This window comes from Prionailurus bengalensis, chromosome A2, assembly GCF_016509475.1.
Source record: "Prionailurus bengalensis isolate Pbe53 chromosome A2, Fcat_Pben_1.1_paternal_pri, whole genome shotgun sequence".
Classification (NCBI taxonomy): domain Eukaryota; kingdom Metazoa; phylum Chordata; class Mammalia; order Carnivora; family Felidae; genus Prionailurus; species Prionailurus bengalensis.
The window spans coordinates 56,932,381-56,958,349 of record NC_057348.1 but is presented as its reverse complement, the minus strand read 5'-3'; the positions used below and the strand labels follow the sequence as shown (position 1 = coordinate 56,958,349).

At 40.9% G+C, this 25,969-nt stretch overlaps 1 protein-coding gene across 6 annotated transcripts in view; it reads left to right on the top strand.

Moving 5' to 3' along the window:
- Positions 1-12,327, top strand: part of LOC122487570 (CCHC-type zinc finger nucleic acid binding protein) — a 72,147-nt gene extending 59,820 nt beyond the window's left edge. Inside the window, exons 1-5 of one of the 6 annotated variants that reach the window (XM_043588254.1) lie at positions 1,821-2,031; positions 9,553-9,690; positions 9,789-9,881; positions 10,065-10,263; positions 11,330-12,327. In XM_043588254.1, coding sequence (XP_043444189.1) covers positions 9,567-9,690; positions 9,789-9,881; positions 10,065-10,263; positions 11,330-11,447 — 534 coding nt within the window. In that variant the 5' untranslated portion in view covers positions 1,821-2,031; positions 9,553-9,566 and the 3' untranslated portion in view covers positions 11,448-12,327. Of the gene's footprint in view, positions 1-1,820; positions 2,032-9,552; positions 9,691-9,788; positions 9,882-10,061; positions 10,264-11,329 lie in introns of those variants that run through there. The other 5 variants (XM_043588257.1, XM_043588256.1, XM_043588253.1 and 2 more) reach the window with 5 other exon arrangements.
- Positions 12,328-25,969: the final 13,642 nt, after the last annotated feature.

Sequence of the window (25,969 nt, the reverse complement as noted above, 5' to 3'; positions counted from 1 at the left end):
AATATCAAACATTTTATGTAGCATTGTGGTTGGGATGATAAACAAAAATCAAGTCAAAAATATGAATTCATGGTTACTATGACAATTTAACTAATCTTCCTGGCATGATGCGGATGCACCCAGGGTGGACTTCCTCCATATAGCCTCTTGCATTGTACTGACTCACTGCTGGGGCTTAGGAAATCACTACTTAAGTGTCTGCAATTACCACACTAGTACTTACCTCAAGATATTATAAAGATTAATCAGGGGAAATCTATAAAGCTGTGTTAAGCTTCTTGGTAATAAAACCACAGAAGCACAAAACACTGTTTTATTATGGTAACTGGTATTAAAACTCAATACAGAAACTGCTGGGCAATTCAATCTTACTGGAAATGGGACCATCCCCTACTGAATTTTGAAATATTTTTACTTTAATCGTCTTGGTTAAAAACAGCTTAAAAATCATTGGTCCTTGAGATAGTTCACTCACTCTTTGATAATTGCTACCCTTTATTGAGCACTATGTTGCGTACAATCTGCTAAATGCGCTACAATGATCGAGTCAGCACTAGTGATTTGAAACCAGGTTTAATGCCTGATTCTCAACACCTGTGCTCTTCACTGCTTTGCCTCCTCATAAACATGATTTCAGAAGCCATACAGCCTGGGGACCGGGAGGATTCAGTGAGATGAAACTAAGGGCAAAGAACAGTTCCAGTCTTTGTAGCTACCCACATGTACCCACTAATGCTACACACAAGGACCATTCATCAGTTTTAACATCTCAATAGATCTGTACAGTTAATTTCAAAGAAGATGGTCATTAAAGGAAAGAAAATTTCTGGGCTATACCAGCCAACAACATGGGCTGCACACCAACCTTGAGAAGCATATTAAGCTCAGTAGGAGACTATAGTCGCTTCAGGGCTTTTAGAGCTCGAGAGGCTGGGGACGCTTGTTTTTTTTTCCTGTTTGTAACAGAAGCCCTTCCAAAATGGTACACAAAATTCTCTAACATTTTAGTTCATATTCAGCAATTTAAATTGTTTGCATCCTGGAAAAGTATCTGACTACATAGCCAATCTTTCTTTGGAGAAGATACCAAATCTCAACTGAAGGCCATTCCTGAACATGATAGCCCAGGCCAGATGGCTCTCCTGGCACTCCGTGTTACCCCTTAAGTCGCAGGGAATGTCACTCATCAGTGTGCTGAACAGTCACTAGGTGTGTTGTGAGGCAAAGAGGTCTCGGTGCCATCCCTTCGCCATCTTCACACCCTCACCAGGTACTTTTCTGGGAGAAAGGGATGTTTGGGGGTTGGTGGTGGCGGTAGATGTTAGAGGTGAACACAGCAAGGCGTTCCAGGCTCTGCCGAGGCTCACACAAAAACCAGAACAAACCTCAGGGCCTGTGACCTTCAGCCACAGAAACTTCCGTCACTTAGCAACCAGGGCTCTTCCCAAACTGAGACGTGTGTATTAGGAAATGGGTCCTGGCTCCCAAAGCCAGAACGATCCAAAGGCCTAGCGGCAGACGCTTTTTTCTGAGCCCCCAAAGGGACCGGAATTTTCCCCGACCCCACGTTAATCACAGCCATTTCACTCAGACCCGCCCCCTGGCATCCCTCGTCGCCGGCTGCCGCGAAAGATCACCAAGGCCGGGACGGGGTCGCGAGGGGCCTGGAATTTAGCGGGAAGAGCCCAAGAACGGTCGGGGGCTGAGGCTCCAGGCGGGAAAGGCCGCGCGCGGAGCACGGCGGGAAAGACCGCGGCGCGCCGAGGTAGAAGCCCGCCCCGCCCCGCGCCGCGCTCAAGCTGGGCGGCCCTCCTCTGGGCGACTCTGATTGGATCGCGGAGCTCCGCGCGCTGATTGGCCGCGTGGGCGAGGCGGAGGAGAGCCGTGCGCAGCGGCGTGTGTGGGGCCGTGTGCAGACCCGCGTGTGGCGCAGGCAAGGACCCTGAAAATAAACAGCCGCTACCTTGCGAGCCGACTTCTCCGGGCCTGCGTCCGAGTCTCCGCCGCTGCGGGCCAGCTCAGACGCCGAAGGTGAGGGCCTGGAGTGGGGCCTGGGCTTGGGGGAGCCACGGTGAGGGCCTTGGCCGAGGCGGACGGAGAGGGTAGGGAGCGGTGAGGCGGAGATGGCGGCCACACTCTGGCCTGCTCTGCTGCTGCGTCAGGCGGGAAACTCGGCTGCCACCGCTGCTTCAGGTTCAGGTTTCCGGCCTGCCGCAGTCGGACGACCCTTCCGCCCTTCCTTCCGTCTTGGGAAGCCGGGCCGTTGCGCGTCGGGGCCTCTTCTGCGGCCAAGGCCGCACCCCAGGCCGCAGCCTTAAAGCAGAGGAGGCCCAGGCCCGTGCGCCCTTGGGACTGAGGCCCTGAGACTTGAAGGGTCGTGGAATGCGGGAAGGAGGGTCGATTTGGCGGGAACTTATTGGAAGGTGGTTGTGGTGGGGAAAAGACCCTAGTGCAGATGGGGAGCGGGGGGGTTGGGTATTTATGCAGGCCATGTGCTGGGGTAGTGGGCCTGGCGGGCCATGTGCCAAGTGTTCTGATGGGCTTAGAAAAGGGTCATTGAAGACGCGCTTGCGGTTAGAGTGAGGGGATACCCTGCCAGAAGGTCTGAGAATGTTTGAAATTCTTACTGTCTATACTTGATAGCTTCCCGATTCTTGAATTTTTATCGTCGTTCAAAGGCTAAATTACTTGTCTTGCATGGCAATTCGAAAAGAGGCAGCTAGGTTTCGCTTTCCATGAATCAACGAAACACCCATCATTTCTTGGATTCATTAAACGAATATAATTTAATCTAAAAACGAGACGTGAAAGTTAATGAGCCAGCCCCCATCTAGATATTCCAAATGTGAAAACCTATTTTAGAACGACATAATTGCCCACATTTGGGTTTGGGTGTTGATTTTATTATGGGTAAGCATTATGCTTGTTGCCACATGTTAACCACATGGCCCCAGTCACAGGGCACTTCCAAAGGAAGTGACTGCATCTGGTATTGGGGAGCTACCTTAGAAAAAGAAAATATTGCTCAGTAGTCATTTGTGACTTGGGATAGTGTGTTTCAGTCATTCAGAAAGACAGAAAGTGTAAGAAGAATCTGGGTTGCTTTTTTCTTTTAAGGTAAACAGGGATTAATTTACAGCCTCCTCATACAAGTTTTTTTTTAAAAAGGCTTTCCTTCTTTCCTGTCGTTTGACTCAGTTTTTTGAGAGAAACATAACCAGTTAATTTCTGCATGGAAGAGTTACCTTAAGATAGCAACTTTGTTACTCTGTTGCTCAAGCGCTGATTGCATGTAAGGTTTTGAGGGTTTTTAAAAGATGCAGGAGATGACATTCCCACCTCTTAGGCTTTTTTTCCCCCTCTGCAAAGCAGTCATTTTCAAATACTTCCTTAAAAATTGCTCTGATCATGGCTTAATCACACCTGCAAATGCCACGTACTTAGGTGTGTACTCTGTTTAGGTTGTTGAGCCTGATTCTTGTCTACAAGGAGCTCTCTTGCACTGGAATATAAAAGGAATCATTTATTAGAGTCCCAAGGGCTGAATTAAGGACTTGAAAGTTTCTCCAAATTGCAACTCTTGGCAGTGGTGTGTTTTTTTTTTTTAAAGCTATCCGTATGTTTGTGTACTTATCTGCATATGTCACATTAGAAAACTTGGATGAGTCTTAGCAACCCAAAGGTCCACATTTTCATGTTTGATAATGAGAGGTAATGATTTCAAACAAATGTGGAGTCTCTAAAATATTTTGAGCCAAATCAATGGAAGGTCAAAGGGCATTTATTACACTAGCATTTGAACAACTGGAACAGGCAGAGTGATGTCTTCTTTACGGTATTATAAGTGGGTTTTGTGAATGGTTATATGTTTGGATTATTTTTACTGTTCTTTTAAAATCTAATAAAAATACCTGGTACCTACATCCTACATGGGAAGTTACCAAATTGGTGCTTAAAAGCAATGGAACCACAGTTTGACTAATTGGAACGATTGGTCTGTTGGCTAAGCACTTGACCACAAGAGAGAGTTTGCCTTTTTTTTTTTTTTTTTTTTTTTGCAGGAGTGAGAGTTTTAAAAAATTGTTGGCTTCTTTCCTCTTCCTAGCCTCCTGACAGTAAGTGGAGAGCCAGAAGACTGATGCCAAGGCATCCTGGCCTGCTATGTGGAGAATGCTCTTTCCTTACTGTCTCACTTAATAGAACTCCTATTCTGGCAGTGTCAGATGCTGCTGCAGTAAGGGCATGCTACTGAGAATTCCAGTAAACTGTGCACCATTTTTATGTTGTAAAAAACTGCTGGAATAATAAAGTGAGAGCTTGTGGCAACCAAAATGCAAGTTGTAAGTAGAATCTATTAATCAGTAGTATGAGAATGTAATATAGTGATCACCTGGAGTGGCTCCATAATTACAAATGAGGGTATTAACTAGGGAAATCAGGTGGTCAGTCTTTGGATCTGTAGTGACACTTTTTAAGTTCTACAAAGAGGTTTGAGAAAATATGTCTTGGCTTAAAATTCAGGAAAGCTGTGTGATGGTATGCTGTGAATAAATTTGTGTATGGTTGTGTATGGCTGTGTATTTTTAAAAAGCTATCGGTTCTAGTTTCGATTTATCTAAAGAGATAAGAATACAGAATACAAATACTTTTTGTATTAAAATTGACATGTTTTATGTGGTCTCAGTTCTTGAGCTTCCCTATCAGTAAAATGGGAACAAGAATGCATAACTTCCATAACTTGTAAGGATTGTAGATACTATGTTTATTAAGCTTTGAGCCGCAGTAGATACCTAGCTATTAAAACCTCCAAACCCTTTGTGGGTAATCAGAGCAGAAACCAGGATGAGAACCCAGACACTCCCACTGTTGCACTCTGGTCTCCATTATTCTGGCCGGAATGCAGGTAACTATACACAATGTAACTTCCTTCCATTCTGAGTTTTTTATTTGTCTTAAAACAGCCTGAAATGTTGCAGTACCATGTTGGAACACTGAACCACTTTATTAGAGAGTAGTGATGAATGAGTATATTCAGGGGGACAAAAGCTCCCCTATGGTCTGGATGCAGTTAGGGTTACATGGATGAGTCAGGGATAATCCTACATTTGAGGGAAATAACTAGAGATGCCGAAAATGTGAATATATACAGGTATATTAGGAAAGCAGTATAAAACAGGATGGCCAGGTCCCCATCATACCTTGTCACCCCCCCCCCCCCACTTAGCTGTCACTACCTATTTAAATGTATTTAAATGCAATTTATTCATTGCAACTCACATTGTTAGTCTTGAATTGTGTATTAAGATTTAAGTCATTTACTGGCTTTGTTCTTATTATCAAAAATGTGGAACAATTACATTGATGAAGACAAGTTAGTATTACGGTGTTTTGGTACCAATTGTGAGATTTAAGCCTAGATGAGTGTAAAATAGACCTCTTAGTTACATATGGTCTTTCAGTGAATTTTCAGTCTTTTCAGACGATATCTTGACTGCATTATCCCTCCTGCTGCCTGGCATGACCTGTGCTCCTACACATCTTTAAGTGTGGTTTGTGTCATGAAAATTAGATATACAAAAATTAAAGTGGAAACACAACATTTCTGTTGTTGGGAATGTGAAGTCATTTGGCATTCACCCATTTTTCTTTGCTCTTCTCCATTCCATTGAGGAAGTAGACTTTATGAGATGGAAAACTTCATTATAAGCACAGTTTGCCCTATGCTAAGTCTGCTCTGTAGGCATTGCACTGAGTTCTAATCCACCTGTAAGCAATCTAACTTAATTGGAGGAAGAGTGGAAAGGAAGGAATAACTATGTAAACAGAGGACTTAAACCCTTAAAACCCTTAAAAGTGTTTTAAAATTGAACATCTGTTAAGCACAGGGCACCTGGTAACACCTCATCACTGATCAGTTTTCCCATTTTTTCCTAATAACATCAAATTTCTGAGGTAACACAACAGGTGGTTAAACTGGGTTAAGGTGTTAACCCAGGCTTACCTGTGGTCCCCAAGTCTTTTTACTATGTGAAGATAACATAGGTGTAGAGATACCTAGCAATGAGTTTTAGCAGCAAAAGGAGGAAAATACATGCGCTCTTTCTGCCTGGCAACAGCGAAAATAAGCATTTTGTCTTTTATCTTAAATTTGTAGATACGTTTTGTAGCATTCCATAAAATATTACTGAGGTCTAGTTGATTGAATTCTTGGAGTAATAGGATTTTGTTAGGTAATCTGAAATAAGCATTCTTGAATTTAGAGTTCATCCTTAATGAGTACATAATTTAAAAATACATTGTTACTCTAATGGTGCAATAATTCCCGTGATAGCAAGAATTTAGGTGTTCTATTGTTAGTACTTGGTTAGATTGGGTTGGGTCTGTACAAGAAACAGTTTGTTTCATTCAGCAAATGACTATTAGTTGCCCACCCACCCCCCCACCCCCCAGCTGTTAAAATACTGAATACAACTGCTACTAAAAGAATAACTATATGGGGTGTTGTGATGATTGAAAGGTGAAGTACTTGGTCTCTGCCCTCAAGGTAAGAGGCAATATGGTAGTGTCATCAGACAGATCCTAACAGAGTACCCTGGGTTTAACTAGGAAGGAGAGTTCCAAGCTGGGAGATGTGGTCAGATTCTTTTATAAGAGTTGGCATTTGAGCTGGCCCTTGAAGGTTGGAAAAGGTTGTGACAGGTGGAGGGAGCGGAGGCAGAACAGTGCTGCAAAATTGCAGCCAAGAGCAGTCATAGGCTGTGAGAATCACAGAGCCATGATTTTCAATTTTCTCTAAAGAACTTTTAACTCAATACATTTGCATATAAGATGGATATTAGGATGGGGACCTGCTCCTAGGATAAGTGGCGGGTCTCTAAAATGTAGTGGGAGTGGGTTGGTTTAATGTTAATGAAGAGACAAATATATCACAGGGGACTTAGTGAAAATACAGAACAGCTAATTGACTACAATTGGCTTGGCTGAAGGGAGAAGAGGCAGGTTGCACACACGGTACCTAAGCCCACTGAGAAGACCTTTAAAAAAGCCTGTGGCCTACTGATGATGGTCTTTGGGATATTAATGAAGTTAATGTTTCTTTTACCTTTTAAGATGTAGTATTAAGCCTTAATTTACTCCAGTGAACAAAATTATGTGAGACTGAAATTTGTTGATGGCAAAACAAATATTTAAAATTAGTTACATGTATAAAGTTGCATATCTGTTTTGTGGAATAGTTTAATTTCTGTCTAAATGAAGAAATACCTTTTTCCCTAAGTAATTTGTGGTTCATACAGCAATGATCACATTTTAACCAACTTTCAATTAGGAATTAGGGTAGGAGGAAGTAGAGCTTAGTGTTTAATCTTTTAATGTTACTTTAATTGTCTTCTTTCCAGAAGTACTTTTCCTATCATTTCTTTTTCCTTAAGGATCTGGGTACCATGAAAAGAGAGAGAAGGCAAAACGGAGAAACAGTTCATGAAAAATCTACGTGTAAATTAAATCTTGAGTCGTTTTTTAAACCGATATTTCTATACCAAAAGTAAACCTGAAATTTTTTACCTGTTGACTTTATTCCACTGATAAACACATGATGATTCATTATAATGCATTTCCTTTGTACTTTATTATGAAATAAACAAGGCGCTTTTAAAGTAGTAGTCTAAAGGGGAGATTACCTGGAACGATCATTTTTTTTTTTAATTAGCATTGGAAATATATAGCATGTTGAATGTATAGGATTGTCATTTTCTGTAAAAACAGTCTTCTTTAAATATTAAATGATAACCTATTAAGGACTTTTCATATTGCCTAACTTACGTTGTAAAAGAACATGATAATTTCTGTGCAAAGAATTCATCGACAGCAGTAGTTAAATGTGCTCAAATTGGTCTGGCTGTAAACTGGAGAAGATCCAAAATGAAATGGGGATGGAGAGGAGGATGAGGTACCCTAAGCAGCTCTTTTCTGTGATCTTTTTATCTTATTTTGTTCTCTCTGGAAGCCAGGACCTCACATAATATTGAAGGCTAATACCAGTATAAGAAAGCAAATGTAATCTCAGATTTTCCAGTGGCTGTTTTCTTCTGGCTAGAAATGTACATTATGCATCTGAAACCACTAATGCTTAAGTATCCCATGCAGCTCCGCACCTGCCCTGCCCTTTTTTGTTAATGTGTTCATATGGCAAGTGGCAAGAATTGATAGAAAGATCCCTTTTGAAAACTTATCCTGAATCTGATTGCAGAGACTTGGGATAAGTATTGAATTCTTTTGAATATTTGACAATGGAAACTTTTGAAACTGAAGTTCAGCTTAATTTTTAGTTACTATCTCTATAACTTGTGATGAACCAGTTAAAGAATGGGTGGAGGCTTTACGGTTTTGCTGTCATTTGATATTCGGTGCTGTGGTTGGTTTGGGTAATTCCACTGTCCAGTCAGTCTTGTTCCCTTGAAGCAATATGTTTTGCTAGACCATGGTCCTTAACGGTTGGCTTTGAGAGGGTAGTTAAAAAAAACTTTTTATACCATGGCTTGACACTGGAAATAAGGGTAAAAATGTTCAGATGTGGAAATGTAAAGGTTATTACATTGTTTTGAGCTGGGTTTTTTTTAACTACTTTCTGAGGAGTTTGTCCTGAAACATTCCATTCTTTTCCATTCTATTCCAGGAATAGCCCTTGCTTATTTTTAGATTGTTACATAAGAAGTATAAAATCCATTTGCTTTAGTGGGAGTTTTTCCCTTTTTTGTAAAAAAGTAGTACCCAATAAAGGAATCTATTGTGAAATTCCAAGTAGCGTTGTTTTAAATGTAAAACTGGGAAAACTTGGAGAGAATAGAAAAGAGAAAAAAAGTGGTCCCAGTGCTTTAGGTGCTATTAGCACTTTGGTGTGCCTTTTTGTTGTTTTTCTAATATTTTTAACATACTGTACCTTCTAGAGATAAAATTTATGTCCTGCGTTTCTTCTAACATACCTGCTCTAAAGAGTCAGCAGGCAAGTGTTGCAGCACAACGGGGTGTTAGATACTAAAGTTACAGAGAGAAATTGTTTTTCTTTACCCCTCACTTTCAATCCATACTACAGCTCCATTGGTTTGAGCTTTTCTGATTTTATGACTATTAAATAAGTTCCAGTTGCCCAAAATAAAGTTTACTGGCTTGTAACCATGAAAATGTGTCTGTTAAGTTGGACCTCGCATGAGGTAGATGTTATTTCTAATAATGGATAATCATTGATATTAACTCTATAAAATTCCATCACCCCCATCAATAACTGAATTAACATTTGTATTAATATATGCATTATCCTAATGGTTTTAAAGATCAAGAATTATATCAAAATATGTTTACATTTTTTTTCACTTTTAATATATTTCATAATAGGTGTATAATGCCTAAGTGTATAGTTGTGTGGCTGTTTTTCCTAACCAATGTATATTCTGGCTTCTTCCCCCCTAGAATAATTATCCAAAAATACACTAAAAGGGCAGTAAAAGTTAAAGTAATTCCAAGTGGTTTAACATTGTCGTTTTTAATATTTTGAAGATCTAACTGCAGCCATGAGCAGCAATGAGTGTTTCAAGTGTGGACGATCTGGTCATTGGGCCCGGGAATGCCCTACTGGTGGAGGCCGTGGTCGTGGAATGAGAAGCCGTGGCAGAGGTGGTTTTACCTCGGATAGAGGTATTTTTGTCGAATAAAAAATTTTGAAGTACTTCAGTGTTTCTTAGTATCAAGACTGGTCTAATTAGTCAAATTCTTTTTGTTTCTGCCCAAAATAGGTTTCCAGTTTGTTTCCTCATCTCTTCCAGACATCTGTTATCGCTGTGGTGAGTCTGGTCATCTTGCCAAGGATTGTGATCTTCAAGAGGATGGTAAGTATTTAACACTTCCTTTTCATACCCTTCTAGAACTTGGAGCGGTGAGGATGTACTACTACTGCACGTAGCATTGGAAAGGACTTGCTACTTTTGAGATTTTGTATTGTATGGCTTAGAACAGCAATGTTATGTAAAGGTTTTATAGTCTTGGTCTGCTTCTTTTCCTTATTGTTGAAGCCTGCTATAACTGCGGTAGAGGTGGCCACATTGCCAAGGACTGCAAGGAGCCCAAGAGAGAGCGAGAGCAGTGCTGCTACAACTGTGGCAAACCAGGCCATCTGGCTCGTGACTGTGACCATGCTGATGAGCAGAAGTGCTATTCTTGTGGAGAATTTGGACACATTCAAAAAGACTGCACCAAAGTGAAGTGCTATAGGTAAGTTGTTAGGGTGTTACTGAAGGAAAGCTCATTGTAGAGATTATTTTAGAAGTGAGCTATAAATGGAAGGACCTTGTGGACCAGTACATTCAGTGAAAGTTGGTTGTGACCAGATGATAATGGTTTTAAGCATATATAACCAGCAGCCTATCTGTACATTAGTCACTATTCTACCATGATAATTTGTGGCTTATGGCTGCTGGACAACTTACACAAGTTGGGAATTTTTAATGTAAAAATTAATGTTATGCTGTAATTTGGTGTTTTCAGAGACATTGGAGAAAACTAAATTTATAATTCGCATACACAGATCTGTTTTTGTTTTGTTTTTAATGTTTATTTTTGTGGGGGTGGCGCAGAGAGAAGGGAGAGAGGAAATCCCAAGCAGGGTCCGTACTGTTCACACACAGCCCAATGGTGGACTTGAAATCCCAAACCTAGAGATCATGGCCTAAGCCAAAGTTGGATGCTTAACTGACTGAGCCACTAAGGCACCTCCCTACCCCCATCCACAAATCTTTTGTCCTGCAACCAGAAATCTTTGTGGTTGTGACATATGATGTACGTATTTAAAGTGTAAAATTTGGTAAGTTTTGATACGTACATACCAGTGAGATCTTAGGGATTAATTTGTATAAAGGTTCAACATCTTGGGGCACCTGGATGGCTCAGTTAGTGGAGCATGCGACTCTTGATTTTGAGGTTGTGAGTTTGAGCCCCATGTTTGATGTAGAGATTACTAAAAACTTTTTTAAAAAGGTAACAGCATTTTGCCCAGTGTTATTGTTGTGTTGGTTTTGATATTGGTGGATCTCTTACAGTGAAAATTTTTAATTTTAATGTAATGGCTTAGGCTGCACGATTGAGTACTTTGTTATCTAATTCCTCCTTTCTGCTCTTAGTTTAGGGGTTAATGAGACTGTTTTGAGGGGAAAAAATATGTTCCTTCACTTGTTAACTGCTTTTTGTTCAGTTAATTATTGCTTCACTATGGTTTTGTATTTTCTGAACACATTGTGAAAATTATCTTAATTTCTTTCTCTTCTTTTTATTTTTTTTGTAGGTGTGGTGAAACTGGTCATGTAGCCATCAATTGCAGCAAGACAAGTGAAGTCAACTGTTACCGCTGTGGCGAGTCAGGGCACCTTGCACGGGAATGCACGATTGAAGCCACAGCTTAATTATTTTCCTTTGTCGCCCCTCCTTTTTCTGATTGATGGTTGTATTATTTTCTCTGAATCCTCTTCACTGGCCAAAGGTTGGCAGATAGAGGCTACTCCCAGGCCAGTGAGCTTTACTTGCCGTGTAAAAGGAGGAAAGGGGTGGAAAAAAATCGACTTTCTGCATTTAACTACAAAAAAAAAGTTTATGTTTAGTTTGGTAGAGGTGTTATGTATAATGCTTTGTTAAAGAACCCCCTTTCCGCGCCACTGGTGAATAGGGATTGATGAATGGGAAGAGTTGAGTCAGACCAGTAAGCCCGTTCTGGGTTTCTTGGATATGTTCCCATGTAGGAGGTAAAAACAATTCTGGAAGTATCTATGAGCTTCCATAAATAACTTTAATTTTAGCATAATGATGGCCTTGGATTGTCTGACCTCAGTAGCTATTAAATAACATCAAGTAACATCTGTATCAGGCCCTACATAGAACATACAGTTGAGTGGGAGTAAACAAAATAAAAAGACAAACGTGTGTTAATGGCTGTGCAAGAAAGATCGGGATAAAGGCCTAAACAGGAACAACTTCATCACAGCGTTGATGCTGGATATACATAAGGTGATGACAAAGGTTTAGAACACATTTTTTTCAAAGACTAAATCTAAAACCCAGAGTAAACATCTAAGCTCAGAGTTAGCATAATTTGGAGTTATTCAGGAATTGCAGAGAAATGCATTTTCACAGAAATCAAGATGTTATTTTTGTATACTATATCACTTAGACAACTGTGTTTCATTTGCTGTAATCAGTTTTTAAAAGTCAGATGGAAAAAGCAACTGAAGTCCTAGAAAATAGAAATGTAATTTTAAACTATCCAATAAAGCTGGAGGAGGAAGGGGAGTTTGACTAAAGTTCTTTTTGTTTGTTTCAAATTTTCATTAATGTATATAGTGCAAAATGCCATATTAAAGAGGGGAATGTGGAGGACTAAAAGCTGACAGTTTGGACTTTTCTTTGTGTACTAAGTCACGTCTTAGTAATGAAAAATACCTGTCATAAGGAAGCATAGGCTTTAGCTATTTAGGTGTCCGTTTGCGAAGATGTAAAAGTTTTATTTCTCTTTGTAACCCATTATATTGCTGTCCTTGAGCTCTGGTGTTCACTCTCAATAGTTTTAATGCCATTGTTGTTATGTTTTTATTTTTTATTTTTATTTTTGAGAGTGAGCAAGTGGGGGAGGGGCAGAGAGACACAGAATCTGAAGCAGGCTTCAGGCTCTGAGCTGCCAGCACAGAGCCCCACGTGGGGCTTGAACCCACAAACTGCGAGATCATGACCTGAGCCAAAGTCAGACGCTCAACCAATTGAACCACCCGCACAGGTGCCCCCATTGTTCTGTTTTAGCATTTAATAGTTTTCCTGGGCTTCACAAGGATCTGAAATGTTAGATTGTTTTTTCTAGGATTTGATCTAGAGTTGAGGTGGACCTTAGAAATCATTTGGTTTAAGGAACTCACTTTGTACATGACTTACTGGAAACTTGGTTGAAAAATGTATGGCTATCTAGAGCCTAGAACCTAACTCCAGTATCCTTCCCACCTTGTGTCCTCTTCTTTTTTTGTTCCCCACTCCCCATAAGCTAACTATAGTTAGTGGCTTATGCCTTCCTGACTTAGTTTATTGTTTTTCCCCTCCATGTGATTCTTCGCATTGGATGTATTGTGAATTTTCATCCTCGTGTGATATATATCATTGCACGACTAAGATGTTGGTGCCTCAGCCATGCTATGCTAATTCCTACTTTGTCAAATTAACAGTCAAAAGCAGGCAAAAAAAAGCGAAGTCCTGTTGTGTAGGTCTATTCACTTACGAATACAAGCTTACAAGTTCCTTTTTCATTTGATATTTTTACTGAGCAAATGGTATATCTCAGATGTTAACTAAGCAGCATCTTGATAATTTTTCTTTCTACTGCAAATAAACAGTGTAAGGGAAGACCTGTTTTCAAGGGGATCACCGTTAAATGTAGTTAAATTCAGGTTTGGGGGTGGTGCACACGGGGCTATTTTCCTATGAGGTTTCTGGCCTCGAGTTAAAAAACCCAGCAAGTGAGATACTTAGAACTGCTTTGCTTTACACAACTGTTCTTTGTGTTGCGTTTGTAGTACCTAGCAGCCTTTTGTTCCAAGCTCTTTGATAAACATAACTGAGGGCCTGTTCACAGGCCACATAAGTGTTCTTTCATAAGATAGCATTTTGTTGCATTGACCTTGATGATTGAGCAAGTACAACATGAAAATTCTAGGGAAATTCACTTAGCTATGCTGGAAGCCAATGAGCTGTTCCTGTAACAATTAATGGTTTGTTATAAGAGTGGGTTTTAAGCAACTTTTTTTAGGTGTATTTATTTTGAGAGAGCATGCACATGTGGGGGAGTGGGGAGAAGAGAGAGAATCCCAAGCAGGCTCCAGGCTGAAGCTCAGACCCTGATGTGGGACTTGATTTCCTGAACTTAGGAGGTCATGATCTGAGCCGAAATCAAGAGTCGATGCTTAAACTGACTGACTCCCCCCACTGGCCCCTTGGTTTTAAGCAACTTTTTTTTTTTTTTTTTTTTTTTCAACGTTTATTTATTTTTGGGACAGAGAGAGACAGAGCATGAATGGGGGAGGGGCAGAGAGAGGGAGACACAGAATCGGAAACAGGCTCCAGGCTCTGAGCCATCAGCCCAGAGCCCGACGCGGGGCTCGAACTCACGGACCGCGAGATCGTGACCTGGCTGAAGTCGGACGCTTAACCGACTGCGCCACCCAGGCGCCCCTGTTTTAAGCAACTTTTAAAAAACTTTTCGGACCGTAATTAACATTCCCTTGATTGGCGAATGGTTCTTTCAAAAGTGAGGTTTGCTTGGGGATTTAGCAGCTTTCACCTTTGGTTAAGAAAACTTGAATTCTTCCTCTGGGGGATCTGGTCTAGGAAGAAACTAATCCTCCGTTTCTATAATACCGACTGAGATTCCTATCCTTGCAGGCTAGATAAAAAGGTCAAGGATTTCTCTTGTGACAAAGGGTTGAGGGGATGATGGAAAGATTAGTGAAGGTACTACAGTGAGTTTTTCATTGTGTAATGTAAAATTTCATCTTAGCATCCTCATGGAATTTTGCTACCTTTTTGCCTACTTCTGGAATGGCTGTTTCTCTTCAGCTTCTTGAAGCTGGTTCATCAGTGACTTAAATGAAGTGGATCAGATGGCAAGCTTTTGTCTACAAACTTATTTTGAAGAAGTTAAAAGAATAATCTGTACACTTAGGGGCCCCTGGCTGGCTCAGTCGGTAGAACCTGCAACTTTTGATCTTGAATTCAAGATCAAGCCCCACAGTGGGCTTAGAGCTTACATTAAAAAAACAAAACAAAACAAAACAAAAAACATTGAACGCTTTATACTCCCCACCTAGATTTAACAGCAAACATTTGCTGAGCCATTTGAAAATAAGTTGGTACACCTGACACTTACCTCTTATTGTGGCTTACATGTCCTAAGAACTAAGATGTTCTCTCTCAATCACAAGGATTGCAATCCATTATCATACTTAGAAAATTTGACCTTATTTCTCTAGTGCCATCTGATCCTTAATAAAATAATTCAAACAGTGCCGGTTGTACCAAAATCAACATCGCCAGGTTTTCCAAACTGGATCGAGTCAGGGTATGTAAGTTGTGTTTGGTTGATAAGTTTATTTAGACTCTCTTCATCTGACAGTTCTCTACCTTTCCCCCTCATAACCATGGGTTTTTGGTTTGTTTTTGAAGAGACCAGAGCAGTTTTCTTGAATGTCCTGTATTTACTAATTATTTTTTCTTCCTGGTGTCACCTTATTTATGTCTTCTATTTTTCCTGCTGTAGAGTCCTGATTATTAGGTTCAGCTTGAACTTGTTTTGGCACGAATGTTTTAAAAGTATGTAATGTTGCATTTCATTAGTTTTACTTTTGATACAGACCTTTATCGATCGTTTAAGACTACTATTTTTTCATTGCTGTGATACGTGTTTCTCTTGAAAATTTAGTAATCGGTCTCCATCCCCAGTATCTTTTCACGTAATGCTTTTAGCACGTATTATCCCTTGTTCAGATGTTGCTTTGAGTTCATAAATTTGTTGTGCAATTGCTAGGGATGTAGAATGTAATCTCACTAGCTCAGCAAAGCCAGGTTATACCCAGAATGATGCCGGGTACCCCAAACCATAGGTTCTTCATAAATGTTAAGTATCTCTAAAAAAGCCACAAAAGGAAAAGTTGGTTTTCTTGATATAAATTATAGTCCCATTTCTGTTGAAGTTGTGGGAACAAAACTTCTAGAACAAGCATATGTGTGTGTGTATGTATGTATATATATATATATATATATATACAATTTTTCATGTTAAATGTTACATGAAACCTGTTTTTAATAGCGATTCTAGAGTCGGGGTCAGATGCTTGGGTTTTCTAATCATAGAGTATGAGACATTTTTCTCTGGGAAGTGTAGTGGTCCACCTAGCTTGAGGTAGAAAGCTTATTTAATAACCTTGAAGTTGAACATCCCATCTAACTTAGATATGCATAGCAAAGAAAACTACACTTTTAGGTACTATTTTAAAATGTTAATTTGACTGGTCTTTGCATTCTTGATGTGACACTTCATCTTATTTTTAAATTATTAAAAAAAAAGTATTTTAGGGGTGGCTGGGTGGCCCTGTTGGTTAAGTGTCCCAACTTCAGCTCAGGCCATGATCTTACAGTTCGTGAGTTTGAGCCCCGTGTCAGGCTCTGTGCCGACAGCTTGGACCCTGGAGTCAGCTTTGGCTCTCTCTGCCCCTCCCCCATTCGTGCTCTCTCTGCTTCGAAAATAAAATTTCAAGAAAATTAAAAAAAATTTTTTTTAATGTTTATTTTTGAGACAATGCGAGAGACAGAGTGCAAGCAGCGGAGGGCAGACAGGGAGACAGAATCTGAAGTGGGCTCCAGGCTCTGAGCTGTCAGCCGCAGAGCCCAATGGGGGGCTTGAACTCACAAACCGTGAGATCATGACCTGAGCTGAAGTCAGATGCTTAACCAACTGAGCCACTCAGGCACCCCCAAAACGTTTTTAATACAGAGTATGCACCTGTGAACGGGAGGTGGGGGAGGAGAGGAAGAGAGAATCTCAAGCAGGCTCCACACTGAGTGTGGAGCTGAAGCAGGGCTTGATCCCATGACCCTAGAGATCATGACCTGAGCCAAAATCAATAATTGGATGCTCAACTGACTGACCCCCCCAAATTTCCCTTCTTTTTAAAGTTTTACTTGAGTAATCTCTACACCCAACATGGGGTCAAACCCACAACCCCAAGATCGAGTCATGTACCCATCAGACCGAGCCAGCCAGGCACCCCTTGCTTTGATACTTACTTCCTTTTCCTATTGTAGATAAGTCCAGAATTCTCTCTACACAACCGATATGCTGGATTGTGATGATGGAGGTGATTTCGTGATGCACTGGTTACATCTGAAGCACGTCTGCTTTATTAGGAGTCCCGTGCAGCACTGTACTCCAATGTACAAAAACTTGCACGTACTGCTTTGATGAGTATCAAAGGGCATTGGGTAGTTGACTTCAGGAAACGTTTAGGTTCTGCTGTCTGGTACAGGTGCACTTGTAACCTTGTGCACTTAACCTTGATATTTGGGGGGAGTTCAGTGTTTGGTGCATACTTTTACCATCTGTCTCTTATTTTCTGTTTTGGATGTGTTTGCTTTAATATGCATTAGTATTTGTTGTGGCAGTCTAAGTTAATGACTTTTCAAAGTTCTCTAAAAGATTCGGAGCACGTGGTTTTCTTGTTGGATTCTGTGTCCTAGGAAGCATTAGACATCGTATTTCCTGTGTGTAACCTGAAGTGCCGGGGGTACTGTTGTGAGTCTGGTGTGCTTGCTGTGCAGAGCGAGCGACTGTGAAGCAGTGAAGCAGGAATCGTAACAGCCTCGTGGCTGGGTGCTGGTAACTGCTAGAATTAGGCTTGCAGGCATCTAAGTCTAATTTGGGTGGGTCCCTAAGCTATTGGTGTTTTATAAGCTTCTAGATGATTCTACGGTACCAGTGGGTTGAAAACCACTGGGGTACGTAACTGAGGTCATAGCCCCAGTGGCGCAGTTGGAATTTGAAAACTCGGTCCTGTGCTTATGCTCTTGGTTACAGGGGTTTACACATAATTACCCTTTCTTGCTTGCTTTAGAACTGAAAGAACATTCATTAAACATACCTGCTTCACATCTATTCCATTTTCAACCCCACAACAAACCTTTTACAAGGAACGTAGCTGCAATTCTGTTGAGTGGTGTGGATGCATTTTAGTCTTGATTTCCTGATCTTTTTTCTCCCTACTATTGTGGTTCTTGGTTTTCAGCACTGCATTTTTCTTGGTAGTTACTTTGCAGTGTGACCCACCAACCAAGGGCCTAGAACTGGACTACTCTTGTCTCCCCAGGGAACATTGTTAAGTGACCAAGCAGAGGCAAAAACAGAGTTAGTTAATTCAGTGACTTCTCAGTATGAATTTTTCCACTTCAATTGAGATGGACTTCTTTCCTAAGTGTGGCTACTTCATGGCTTTGTCTTCCCAGAGTAACCATCCTTTTCCCTTAGGTTCATTTCAGATATTCTTAGTTGCAGTTCGCTTGCCTTCTTGTGCCCCAAATAATGATAGTCATAGGAGCAACGGTATCACAATGGGACCTCCACTTAAAGTGGGTGCAAGTGGAATAGAACGAGGGACAGTTCCCTGGAAGGAGAATTGGGATCTCCAGTCATTCTGCCTGTATATTTATACTTCATGGATCAGGCCACCATGAGCAATGCAATAGGCAAATGTGCTTGTTGCTTAGCTGATGCACCTGCCATTTGTGAGGCAGCTTTACATGATCACTGGAGCTCTTAAGAGCCTTCTCATCAAGAATTGATTGCACCTGGTTGAATGGCTCAACATCAGAAGATTTTTGGCTAATCTAGGTATAAGGCCACTTGGATGGGCATTCATTCAGTGCTTCCACGTGGTATTTTTAATTGGGAAGGGTCAAACTATATTTGTACACGTTACATGGTGTTAACAGGTGAGGTGACACTTCTCTCCAAGCTGTGGTCACTTGTCCACTAATATTTTTGGGCGATAGTTTCTACACAGTGAACCTGAACAGATGTGGCAGAGGTCAGAGCTTACAGACTTTTCTTTTTTCTAAATCGGACAAAAATTCAAGGGCAAGATTCTTGTTTTTTGAAATTTTAAACTACAGCTGAGAGCAGAAGCAAAAACTGGTCATTGGCCTAAAACCTTTGCTGATTCTCTCTTGTGAATGGAAGAGAAAGTCTATTCACTCTAGTATTTTCATGCCAGTTTGTAGAATTAGCTCACAGTCATTCTAGCTGCCAAGTTAATATCAACTTCTTACAAACGTGTTTCATTAACTAGGTTTCTGAATCAGATCAACCAAAAAAATGCCTTGGAATTGGAATATTTGTAAAGTGGTAAGTGGTAATGTATGGAGGAAACGTGAATTTCCCACTTGATTTCATTTTAATTTTTTCTAGTTGGTTTGTTGGATCAGGATCCAAATGTTCTATATACATCGCATTTGGTAATGTCTTATATTTGTAATAGTTGCCTGTCCTTATTGGAAAAAACAAATTGAGGAATTCCTAATGACTTGCATTTGGCTGATTGTATTCCTGTCGTATTGTTTCATACGGTTTTATCTCCCTGAGTTTAGTAATAGATCTAGAAGCTTGATTATATTTTGATTATTTTTTTAGGCTAGATACATCATAGTGGGTGCTGCATACTTCCTTTTGCATCATATCAGGAGGTACGTAATGTCAGATTGCCTTACTTTTGACACTAAGCTTGGTTAGTAGATTCTAGTGATTTCAGTGTTTTCTATCCATTATAAAGTCTTCCATCAACGTTGCACCAAATAGTTTTAGCAGCCATGGATGATAAACATCTACACTGATACTTTAGTTATAAACAACAAATTAGTGAAAGGACCTTAAATTTCTTAAGGCAAGCCCAGCATAGAAGACCCCAAGAATTAATATATGTGACTTCTAAAAGCTGTGCAAGTTATCTAGGGTGACTGGGTGGCTCAGCCAGTTAAGCGTCTGACTTCAGCTCAGGTTACGATCTCGCTGTCCGGTCCGTGAGTTCACTCTGTGCTGATAAGCGTGGAGCCTGGAGCCTGCTTTGGATTCTGTGTCTCCCTCTCTCTCCACCCCTCCCCACTTGTGCTCACTCGCTCTCTCCCCAAAATAAATAAACCTTAAAAAAATTTTAAAAAGCTGTGCAAATTATCTTGCACTTTTTCCCCCAAGGTCTGTTGGTACTGCAGTATCTATGCCTCCAAAAACCTGATTTTAGCTTCACGGCCTTGCTCATTTTTGAAACAGTGGCATCATGCAGCCAATATGGGCTGTGGTGTCAGACTTCACTGGAATCTCAGTTCTAAGTCTGTTGTTGGCTTACATTTGAAACAGCAAGATTTCTAAGCTCCACTTTCCTCATCTGTAAAGTGAGAAAACCTTGTATTTATTTTGCAGGATCACTATGATGGATTACATGAGACATTGGCAAAGGGCTTAGCACTTACTGGAATAATAAATGGTACATACTATTTTTATGCAAACTTCCTACAGTGCCACCAGATTGCCGCATGCCAACTGAGAGGAATACCTCTCAGGATGTTTGGCAGGTCTGAAAGAATACCTGGCTGAACCAGTTCAGGGACACCTTTAATGTATGCCACTAACTCCTGAGCCTTTGGAAGGCAGCAGATGGTGTTATGAATGAAGCAGGTCAGCTGGGAGATGGGGGAGGTGGTGCTGTAGAAAACTCTGGAGAAGAGCTCACGTCCCTCCAGGGACAACAGCTACTTGGCTCCTCCTGATTCAGAGATTCTCTAATGATTTGGTGCAAGGAGGAGCAGTCTACTATTTTATTACTTTTTTAGTAGTCTATTTTAGTATATGTGCTGCCGAAGCGAGCACTTAGTAGTCTATTTTAAACTTTGATGCATACTCTGTTAAACCTGAGCAACATTTTGAAAATCAGTTTTTCTCGGGCATTGAGGCCTTGGTTCCAAATATATCCAAAATTTAAACTTTGAATAGAAATTTAATCTGTTTTTGGGATGCCTGGGTGGCTCAATCAGTTAAACGACTGACTTGATTTCGGCTCAGATCGTGATCCCAGTCATGGGATCGAGCCCCATACACCGAGCGTGGAGCCTGCTTAAGATTCTCTCCCTCCTGCCTCTTTCCCCCTTGCGTGCTTGCTCGCTCACTCTCTCTCTCTCAAAATAAACTTAAAAAATTTTTTTAATCTGGTTTTGAAATTTTTAAGCAGAAACACTACAAATACCATGGTTTAAAGTTTTACTAAGAACTTTACATTTTTTCTGCCTTTGTGATGTTCCAGTCATACACCTTCCTAAGGATCTTAATAATTCTACCATATTCCATTTTTTAAAAAAATGTTTATTTTGAGACAGGGAGAGAAAATTGCAAGCAGGCTCCATGCTATCAGCACAGCTGACAGCACAGAGCCCAATGTGGGGCTGATCTCACTAACTGTGAGATTATGACTCGAGCCGAAATCAAGAGTTGGTGGCTTAACTGACTGAGCCACCCAGGTGTCCCTACCATATTCCTTTTTTAATGCTTTTTCTTGAGTATAAACAATCAGATGCAAGAGAAAGTGGATGTCCTCTCATCTCAGGTTGTCAGTGGGAGTTTCTGGTATTTGGGGCTGGTTAGCCCTAGGTTAGGACAGAATTCCAAAGGTGATTAAAATCAGATTCTGGAAGTGAGGTTGAATCCTCTTTTTTTTTTTTTTTTAACATTTATTTATTTTTGAGAGCTAGAGACAGAGCACAAGTGGGGGAGGGGCAGAGAGAGCGGGAGACACAGAATCTGAAGCAGGTTCCAGGCTCAGGGCTGCCTGCACAGAGCCTGATGCGGGGCTTGAATTCACGGACCATGAGATCATGACTTGGACCAAAGTCGGATGCTTAACCAACCGAGCCACCCAGGTGCCCCAAATCCTCTTTCATAACAGTTTTTCTTAATATGGTCGTACACGACAGGTCTCCTAGCCCCTATCTTTCAAGCACATTAAAACAATTTTTTTAATATTTATTTTTGAAAGCACGAGTTGGGGAGGGGCAGAGAGAGGGAGACACACACTCGGAAGCAGGCTCCAGGCTCTGAGCTGTCAGCACAGAGCCCAATGTGGGGTTCAAACTGGGACCGCACGATGAGGACCTGAGCCGAAGTTGGACGCTTAACTGACTGAGCCACCCAGGCGCCCCCTTTCAAGCACATTTAAAGTGTTTGGACCTTTTTCTAGAAACAAAGTGGTCTTGCGATATTTTTTTAATATTAGACCACAGGTGTTGATCAGACCTTTTTGTTCTTTGTGTAGTTTATACATTTTCTGGATTGTTTAGCTGATTTGGGACATTTTGATTTAGTTCACAGGCGAAAAGTACACATGTATATAATTATAAGTTCCTTTAAAAGAACTTCATGTTCATATCTTTGTAACTAGTTTTCATACACTCTTTTTAAAATTTTTTTAAACATTTATTTATTTTTGAGAGACAGCACAAGCAGTGGGGGGAGGTGGGGGGGGGATGGGTTTGAACTCACAAACCGCGAGATCGTGACCTGAGCCGAAGTTGGACGATCAACCGACTGAGCCACCCAGGCGCCCCTCATACGCTTTTTTTCTTAAGCTCACTTACTTATTTTGAGAAAGAACGTGCAGGGGAGAGGGAGAGAGAGGATTGCAAGCTGGCTCTGCCTTGTCAGCACAGAGCCCAACATGGGGCTCGAACTCCAGAAATGTGAAATCACGATGTGAGCTGAAATCAAGAGTCTGACGCTTAATCGACTGAGCCACCTAGGTGCCCCTGTATATTTTAACGTAGCAAAATTGTGAACCCATGGACTTTTACAAATTACTTTTTATTATTTTATGCTCATATTGTCACATCCTTATTTTCTGCTAAGGACAGCATTCTACAAGATCCATTCTGGGTTTTTTTTTCTGCCCCAAGTGAAGGAATCAATCACTGTATTAGGTTCCTGTTAATGATGTAACTTAATCACACCCCCAAAGTCCTTTGGCCATGTAAGGTAACTCCCAGGTTTTGGGGATTAGGACATGTACATCTCTGACAGGGCATTACTCTTCCTACCTTAGTCTGGCTTCTGGCCCCTAAAGATTCACAGTCATCTCACATGCAAAATGCATTCATTTCCTCCCAGCATCCCCAACGTGTCAACCCATTATACACCAAAGAAAAACCTCCCAACTCTCAGCTCCAAAGTCCAAGTCTCATTGTCTAAATCAGGTCTAGGTGAGAGCTGAGCATGATCTATCGTGGGGCAAAATCCCTCTCCATCTGTGGTTTTATAACAGGTTTTTAAGTTATCTGCTCCCCAAATGTCAATGGTAAGATAGGTATTGGACCTCAGTAATAGACATGGTCCTTCGAAATGGGAAGAAATGAAAGGGAAAAAGGAGTCACTGGTCTCAACCAATTTAAAAATCTAGCTGGGCAAACAGTGTCCAGTTTAAGGCCTGAGGGTATTCTCCGGGCTCAAGCTACCTTCCTGAGTCCTCCCTTCTTTTTCATGAAAGGTAGCGCTTGTTCATAGCTGAGTAGTTTTGTCAGCTTGTTTCCTGCTTACAGAATTTCAGGAATTTAACAGCCTTCTTTAATTTGATCCTTTCTCCATCCCTCAGAGTCCAGGCTGGCAGTGTTTCGACTGGTATAAAAATTCTCAACCTTGATCTTCTGTGGATGTCACGGAAATTCACTTCATTGGACAAGAGGTGCCTCCACAGAACTTTCCTGGGTAATCCCATCTCTATTCCTGGGTTCTGCTGAGATGGTTGAGAGTATTCATGAGTCACACGTCTAATCTCCTAACCTATCTGTGTGGACAAATATGACCTTTTGGTCATTCTGAGGCACTAGAAAAAGGGGGCTCAACCACACCTTGGCTTTTTCTCCAGAGCACACTTCCCTGTGAGTCTCCTAATTTTAGCATCTTTTGCAGTGTGGATAGGCTGAGATTTCTGCATTAAGTTCAGGTTCTGTTTTAACCGTTCTTCCCTAGATTTATCTCTTTGCTCTTGCATTTTACTATAAGCATCAAAAAGAAATGAAAAAAATCCCTTCAGCTAAACATCCAAGTTTGTTATGTGCAAGTTCTGTCTTCCACATAACTGTTGGGTACAACTCAGCTATGTTTCTACCATATAAGGATTCCCCTTTCTTCCAGTTTCCGATAACATTACCCAATTCCTTCTGAGCCCTCACCAGCCGTGCTTTTAGTGTCTGTATTTCTATTCACAGTCTGTTTATGTATTCTCTAAGACTACAGATTTTCTACTAGGCTCTTCACTTCCTTCTGAGTCCTCACTGACAGAATTGTTAACATTCATGTTTGTAGTAACAATCAGTGGAAAGCATTCTATCATACCCATAATTCTTCCAGCCTGTGTCCATTTTTCAGTTCCAAAACCACTTCTACATCTTAAGGTATTTGTTACAGTAGCACTCCACTTCCAGGTACCAAAATCTGTTTTAGTTTCTATATTGCTGTTGTAACAAATTACCACAAACTTAGTGACTTCAAACACTTTGAATTATTACACTTCTGGAAGGCAAAAGTTGGAAATGGGTTTTCCAGGACTGAACGGAAAAAACAGGGCTGCTTTCCTTCTGGAAGCTCTAAGGGAGAATCCTTCCTTGCCTTTTCAAGCTTCTAGAGGATGTCTGCATTCCTTGACTAGTGCCCACTCACTCCAACCTCTGCTTCTGCAGTCATGCTTTCTTGGACTCTGATCCTTGGTCTCCTTATAAAGATCCTTGTGGATGACACTGGGGCCATCGAGTAATCCAGGATAACCTTCCCCTGTCCCAAGATCCTTAATTTAGTTACAGCTACAAAGTCCCATTTGCCATGTAAGGTGATATGTTCACAAGTTTTGGGGATTGGAATGTGGGCATCTTTGGCCAGGGGTGGGGGAGGGGGTGCTTGCCTGCCACACCTGCTCTCCAATGCAGTATTGAGGTCCTTAAATGGGTGCTAGGGGACACATGAATGAGTGTTGCTAGGTGAAACTACTGCCTCTGTTGCTTGTTGGGTCAGACAGAACTGGAAAATGTCTTTTTAATGTAAAGAGGGTTTTTTTCCCCTACCCAATTAAATGTATTGCATTAAATGTATTACATGCTCACAACATGGACTGATTTAATATTAAGGTTTTTCACTTGTATTGACAATTACTGTGCAGGCATGTGGGTTCAGTGTTGCCTCATATCAGGATTTCTATGTGAGATTTTCTAGTTCTTATAACATGATACAGGGCAAAGCAACGCTGTAGGCCAAATTCAGCCTGCTGGCCAGTTTATAGCTGTGGTCTTATGGATTAGTGATGTGATCTAATGATAGATCGTTGATTGTGGATGCATAGGTAGATAAGATATATATGACTGATACTGGGATAGGAGTACAGAAAGTCTTAGCACTACAAATATGCTGTTCAAATTTACAGGGTGGCTAAGAAACACAGCATTAAGTTGAGGCTGTTGGCACAAAAATAAGGCAGTTTAGTGTCACTGTCTTTGCTCCTTTATTCGTTTAGCCATGATATCTCACAAGCCAGACCTATAGGGTGGAGACAAAAAAAAACAAGATAGGATTCCAGTAGGGCAAGACCTGTAAATCTTAAGTCTGGTGATTTAAAGACTAACAAAGCTAGGGGCGCCCAGCTGGTTCAGTCAGAAGAGCGTACGACTCTTGATCTCAGGGTTGTATATTTATATAAGTAAGTAAGTAAGTAAATAAATAAATATATGTATATATAAATAAATAAAAGGCTAACAGAGCTCTTACAAAGCCCCTGAGCCTCCCAGCTGTACATGGAGTTGGGTAAGGCCACGTAATAGATTTGACTGCCGATCATGGGGTTTTGAGTTTTGAAATAGTTACTGAGAAGTTTACATAGATCTGTTCTGAGCACCTTATATGCTGTTCCCTCTTTTTAATAACAGGTCTGTAAGGCAAGTGTCCCAATTTCATGAGTGATGAAAAATGAGAACAGAAGGGTAAATACTGCTATGTCAGTTTCACAATAGAAAGGAAACAGGTTGTGTAAGTCACCTAAGGCCACAGAACTACTAAGTGGTGGAACTATGATAAATCCAGGATGTCTAAATTGTCTCAGATGATAAGTAGGCATAAACAGGGAATATTTGCAGAGTGGAGGCAGGGTGCTGCAGGCAAAAGGAACACTATGGGCAAAGACAGGATCATTGTGCACGCAGCAAGGACATTAGCAGACTGTGGCAAGATAAATGGTATCATCAGGATGCTCTTAGTTTTAAGTACTGGTAGGTCTGACTTTTACTTGTTTCAACACTAAAGAGAGTTTATTGGTCTATATAACTGAAGACT